Raw genomic sequence first — 6,321 nt, 5'->3', positions numbered from 1 at the left:
CGAGGTTCCTTTAGCAGGGCTGCTGGGCCAGGAGGCAGTGCCAGGAGGCCTCTCTGCAGTCAAGGGCTGAAGGCTTTCCTGGGCAGTGTGAGGGAACAGAGCTGCCTGGAGGGAGCTTCCCTCACCAGTGCAAGGAGCCAGAGCTTGTGCCAATCCCAGCAAGTGAGTCCAGCTGGTCGGCACCAGGGTCCTGTCCCCAGGGAACAGGCAGAGGGTTTCCCACAAGCCCTGGGCTGCCTCTCCTTTTGTCTCCACATGGGCTTCCTTCCCAATGGTCCTCCAGCACCCAGCGCTATCTCTTCCTCCACCTGGGGTGTGTGAGCCTAGGCTCCCTTGCTGTCTTCTGGTGCTGCCTGGCAAGGTGGATCTTGGCTGCAGAAATGTCCCTGGGAATCGAGAAGGGTCAACTTAGCATCTCAGGAGCTAAGAACCATCCAAGAGTTCTCCAAGTAGGCCAGGGGTGATGGGGACTGGGACTCTCGCCCGACTTGGGATCATGGCTGCTCTGGGGTCAGAAGGTGGCCATGGCTGACCCAGCAAGCAGGGTCTGCATATAAGGGAGTCAGATCCGGCTTTGAAGCGTCCCTGGCAAAGCTGATGCTCAACAGCGTCAAATGCCACCAGAATGACTGGACGGCCAAGAACAGCCCAGTGTATCACCCATGATTTGCATCCTGCCTCCATACCATTGCTCATGCTGTTCCCTTCAGTTTATATACCTTTCCTCACACTCACACTCCACCTACTAAAATTCTACCTATTCTTCAAGGTCCAGCTCCAGGCTGCTCTTCCTGACTGGCCCGGACAGATGTGGGTCCAGGCTGTCCTTTGAATATGGCTGAGACCAGGTTCATTCATTCATTCACTCATTCAAGTGGCCACATCCTGGCTGAAAGAACTGGAGCCTGGGAGCCAGGAGGCTGGCTATGGGAACTTGGGGAGTATCTCAGCCTCTCAAAGCCCCGTCTCGGTCTGTAACATAAAGCAGGCCTGAACTGGTATGAGGGCCAGTGCAGGGGCAGCAAAGCGAGGTCTGCACACTGTGAAGTACTGTGCACTTGCAGAGTCTTATCCTGGTTATTTCCACCTAAGACAGTTCCTAAGTATATGCTGGGTCGTGTCCATCTCACCATCCTGCCTTTTCTTCTACTTTCCTGCCTCATCCCACAGATGGAAGCCCCTGAGGGCAGAGCTAGGCCTGGCACTCCCAGCCCTAGGAGCCATCAGCAGCAGAGGCAGGAAGGGCTGACACCTCCAGAGCTCCCACTAGGTGCCAGGCACCGCTTGACACGCCTCACAGGAGTCAACGCACTAAATCCTTACAACACCCCCCTGAGGCACTAACTCACGTCCCTGTTTCCAAAATAGAAAACTGAGGCACAGAGAAGTTAAGTGACACGTCCAAGGCCACAGAGCTTGTCTGTGGCAGGGCTGGGGTTCAGTCAGGCGGTTCTGGCTCCAGAGCCTGGGCCTGGAGCCTCTGCACTGAATTTTGGGCCAGATGCCAGTTGCTGTCCCCAAGTCAGTTCGATTGAGCAAACATTCATGGTATCTACTGTTCGCCACTTTGGACATGTTGTCAGGAGGGACCAGTTCCTGGAGAAGGACATCATGTTTGGTAGAGTAGAGGGTCAGCGAAAAAGAGGAAGACCCTCAACACGATGGATTGACACAGTGGCTGAACAATGGGCTCCAACAGCAATGATTGTGAGGATGGGGTGGGACTGGGCAGTGTTTCGTTCTGTTGTACATGGGGTTGCTGTGAGTTGGAACAGACTCGACAGCAGCTAACAAAAACATGTGCGCCAGGCCTCGAACTGAGGCATGCTGATGCCACCAGGGAAGAGATCCAGTCTGGGGCAGCAGGGAGGAGCAGGCTGATAAGTCGGTCCCTCTGGACCCCAGCATATGCGGGATGCTTGATTCAGACACAGCCTGAATGAACAGTGGTGAATTTCACAGTCCTGAACCCTCAAACACCCCCATCCTCTAAGAAAGTCCACTTCCAGGCCCAGTGGTAACCAAGAGCCTAGTGGTTAAGAGCACAGACTCTGGAGTCGGCCAGATGCCACTGACCACTGTGTGACCTTGGGCAAGGGGCTTCACCTCTCTGGGTCTCAGCTCTCTTGGCTGCTTAACGAGGACTCAATCCTGCCTCATGTAGAGGACCACGAGGAGAACAAAGGAAATGCACAAAGCGTACAGGAAGTGCTCAATCAGTGCAGAAGCCTCTCACCTCAGCTGCTGGAGGAACCCTCCTGCAGTAGCCCCATGTCTCGTCAGCCTGGAACGCTTTGGAATGGGACCTGCTGCCAGGGACCGCCACAGCATGAGCCCTGAATGAATGGCATTAGGGTCTGAGTGAGGGGCTGTTGGGGCCCTGCAGCACCTGGCTGCAGGCCCAGCCCCTACCCCACCCCACCTGCCCTCAGAAGCAGATCCATTTCCACCCCTGTGCACCTGGCATCTTTCCTTTCCCTCGAGGGGTGGGGACCAAGGAAAACTGAGCTACCAGGAATGTGTGCTTAGCCTTAGAAAGAGGCAGCTGGGTGGCCGGCCTTCCCAGAATCCGGCCACCTGCAGCAGAGCACAGCACTTTGGAGGGGAAACTGAGGCAAGGGTGGAGCCACAGCTTGAGCCCTTGAGGAAGAGTTTCTCGGAAACCATCATAGGAAATGGAGCTTGGGATTGTGAAGTCAGTTCCTGCTTTCCCCAAATGCTTCAAGTCTCCCTTCCCCTTTCACAGATGGGGAAACTGAGGCCCAGGCAGTTAAGGGATTTGGCAAAGGTGTGCAGCAACTCTGTAACACCCCTGGGATGGTGCAAGGGCTCCAAACTCCAGATGTCATTTCTCCCCTGAGCCTCAAGTCAGAATCCAAAGCCCAGTGGACTCATCAGACAGACTTCTGGTTAGCTGTGTGGCCTGACAGGACAAGTCCGTCCCCTCTCTGGGCCTGAGCTGCCTCAGCTATTACTGAGGGAGAGTTCCTCCTGCCCAGGAGTGAGGACATAAGTGCTCTCAGAAGTCCCCTTGCTGTGCAGTGGGAGAGACTCCGGTGACTGGTTCCCTGCAGAACGGGATGCTACCCACAGACCCAGGGCAGCCTATGGGGCCCTAGGGCCCTGCTCACCCGACCACCACTCTGCTCCTCTACTTAGTTTCCTGGACACCCTGCTGCCCAGGGCAGGTCCAAGCTAGCAGCCACCCCGGCCCCTGCAGGCTGGGTGCCCACCTACCAGGCCTTCGATGGCAGAAGGTGGCACAGGTGGAGTCCCTGGCGCTGGTGCACTCACAGCGCCTTGGCAGGGAGCGGCGCCGGCGTCTTGGCGGGTTTCCCAGGCCGTAAGGAGCTGTCTGTCTGTGGGCGTGCAGCCAGCAAGGTAGTGTGGGGTGGGGAGAGGAAGAGACAGAAAAAGAAAGAGAGAGGATTAGATAAACCACGACCATTTGTGAGCAGAACTGTCCACACTGCACACTGGGACAGCCACCTGTTCCCCCAGGGTGGCAGCGAATGGTCACCAGCCCCTTTCCTCCAAAAACCTTGTCACTGAAAGTCATAGGCTCCTCCACAGGTGCTGGGGAGCCCTGGACAAGGCCCCTCCACTCTCTGGGCCCCTGCCCCCAGGCTCAGCTCAGTATGCACTCCCAGCATGGAGAGGAAAGGGGGTGGGGACTGAGGAGTACCCCTAATCCCTGTCCCCTTCCAGAACGGAAGGTGAGCTGATGGAGCCAGGCTGGTCTCCCTGATCTCCAAGAATGCTTTCAGCTAGCCCTGGAGGAAGGGAGGAAACAGCCCATTTCACAGAAGTATGAGCTGCCCCCACTCCGTGACCCGCCTGTCTGGAGGGGTAGCAAATGTGCTGCAGGGCCCTAACTTTAAAGTGTTGCCTGTGTGCTGTTGCATGTGTGCATAATCAGGTGGGATTGATTTCAGATTCAAAGTCTGGCCAAAGTGGGCAGGGGGCAGGGTGGGGACCCCGGGCCACTGGATCAGCACCTTCCAGTCACAGAGCTAATTTTAGACGAAATAGTTGGAGTTGTAATGACTGGGAGGCAGACCTAGCACGCAGGGACTGGCAGGGTTCCCGCCCCGAGCGAGTGTTTGGATGCGGATTAGCTCCACACACGCTTATGTGCAGGGCTTCTCTTGCCTTCTGCAATTTGGAAAAGGAATTAAAAAAAAAAAAAAACCAACACAAACACACACAGAAACTTCAACTTCAGGTATGCAGTGGCCCAGAGGCAGCGCAGAGCCGCAGAAAAGACAGCGCTGGGCCCCAACCCATCTCCACCAGGTGACACAGGGTAGGCTTCTCATCTGTCATTTGGAGACAACAGCAGCGCCTACCTCATGGGGTAGCTGAGAAGCTCATTGCATGTGCAGTGCTTGGCAGAGGGCCTGGCACAACCAAGGCATGGGCACTGTCATCAGTCATATTATTCTTGGAAGACAGGGCGGAGGCAGCATGGCAGAGCAGGCATGAGCTCTGGCATCCAAGGATCCAGGATGGTGTCCCTGTCCTGCCCTATCACTTACTCCTTCCTCTGTGATCTTGGGGAAGGCACCTAACCTCTCCGGTCTGGAAAATGGGGCTGACCCTTTCTAGCCAGGCTATTGGGGGAATTCCCAGGAGACAGCCCCCACGTGGGAACTAAAACAATTGCTAACTATTGACATTAGCCCAATGCCCCCATCTGGAGGCCCAGGGAGAGCTCCACTCTGCCAGGGCTCCTGGCTTGTCAGCAGCCCCCAGCCCGGCCCCTTGCCTGTAGCAGCCCCGCCTGGCTCCCCACGGCAGCTCACCCTGGAGTGTTCACCCAGATGATGTCCAGGTGGCAGAAGTAGACACACTCCTTGTCGAGCCAGGAGCTGCAGGAGCACCGCCGAGGCCGAAGGTGGGCGCCCCAGGCACGGGCTGAGGGCGCAGGCTGCTCTGTGGCTGCAGCTGTCTGGCCCTTCCCTACACGCACAGGAGGGAGAGAGAAGCAGAGAGGTGGGTCAAGGTGCCTGGGATGGCCAGGGCAAGGGGACCTGCCGGGCCCCTCCTCTTGCATAATCGAAGTAGTTGGCACTGACGCTGTTCAGGAGTGCTGTGCCAGCCTGGGGAAGCCCCGAGAGCCCCGTGGGAAGGACCAGCCCTGCCCTGTTCTGCTGCGCCTCTGCACCGACAGAGCCCGGCGGCCACCACTGTGCTCCCGCCCCCTGCACCCCCAGCTGGCTTTGAGGCTCCGCAGCCCCAGGGGACATCTCAACGAACAACCCCAGGGGGCCGCAGTGGCTGGCGAGGCCAGGGCGGCTCACCTTCGTGCAGGGCCACAAGCAGGGCTAGAGCTACCGAGCACCAGGCAGTGGGCACGGCGACCATGGCGGTGGCTGAGCGAGCGCTGGCTGGATCGACCGGAGCAGGGAGAGCTTGTTGCCAGCGTCCTGCGGCTGAGCAAAGCTGAGCCCGTAGCTCTCTGCCTTGGTGCCCTGTGCTGCTGCTTATTATACCAGGCGGCCGCGCCACGCCCCGCCCCTGCCGGTCCAGCCCAGCCCCGCTGCACCGGTGGGCAGGGCGCCAGGGGCACCACCTCCTCCCTGGGCGCCTGGCCCACCCAGGCCTCTGAGGGAGGGGCTCGGGAGGGAGGGGGAATGCCTCTTTCCCACTCCCGGCTCCTTCCTCTGCGCCAGAAGAACTTTGGGGAGTCCTGAGGTTCACCTGCAGCCCCCAGGGGCCCCACACAGTCCCGCTGGCCTTCTGCTGGGCTTCCCAAGTCACCCCCAAAGTGCCCCAACCCCCCTCCGTAATTCTCCCTGGGACTGCTCAGAACTGAGAGTTTGGAAGGCAGAGGGCACCCCATGCACAAAATCCTCCCTGCTTCTCAGAGGAGACCCTGCCAAGTTGCCTCTCCCTCAACCAGGCTGAGGATGCCGCTTCCGTTGTGTGGGAGGAGAAAGGCCTGCTCAGAGCTGTGTGGCCTTGGGTGAGTCAGCGCCCTCTCTGGGCCTGCTGTCTTCAGTGAAGGACACCACTCAGGAGCCTGGAGCTGTCTCATCCCCAGCTCACCAAGGAACCGCCCTCCTCTCTCCCCTGCCCAGGCTTGGGGGCAGGAGTCCTGGACCCTTCCAGAAGCTGTTCAGCAGTGCAGCCATGGCCAAGGATGTCCCTCCTGGGCCTCAGTCTCCTTGTTTGCAAAATGAGGGCAAAATGGGGGATTCTTAAACTGTTTGGCTCATACATTCCCTTGAGACTAAGAAGGTTGCTTCAGAGCTCTTTCCAGAAGATACCCCCATGGGCACACACACAAAATGCCCCTTGAGTGGTCTCCCGACTTGG

General features: G+C 58.3%; 1 protein-coding gene across 1 annotated transcript; it reads right to left on the bottom strand.

The window, feature by feature from the left end:
* Nucleotides 1-292: 292 nt before the first annotated feature.
* EDN2 (endothelin 2) lies at nucleotides 293-5,454 on the bottom strand. The gene is made up of 4 exons (XM_012554315.2): nucleotides 5,304-5,454; nucleotides 4,806-4,962; nucleotides 3,234-3,359; nucleotides 293-386 (listed from the first exon to the last, which is right to left on the bottom strand). Exons 1-4 carry the CDS (start codon nucleotides 5,365-5,367, stop codon nucleotides 293-295), a joined length of 441 nt encoding a protein of 146 aa, XP_012409769.1. The 5' UTR covers nucleotides 5,368-5,454.
* Nucleotides 5,455-6,321: the final 867 nt, after the last annotated feature.

The sequence above is a fragment of the Trichechus manatus genome, unplaced genomic scaffold (assembly GCF_000243295.1).
Source record: "Trichechus manatus latirostris isolate Lorelei unplaced genomic scaffold, TriManLat1.0 scaffold00015, whole genome shotgun sequence".
NCBI classification, from domain to species: domain Eukaryota; kingdom Metazoa; phylum Chordata; class Mammalia; order Sirenia; family Trichechidae; genus Trichechus; species Trichechus manatus.
The sequence above is the reverse complement of the archived record's forward strand: the minus strand, read 5'-3'. Positions and strand labels throughout refer to the sequence as shown.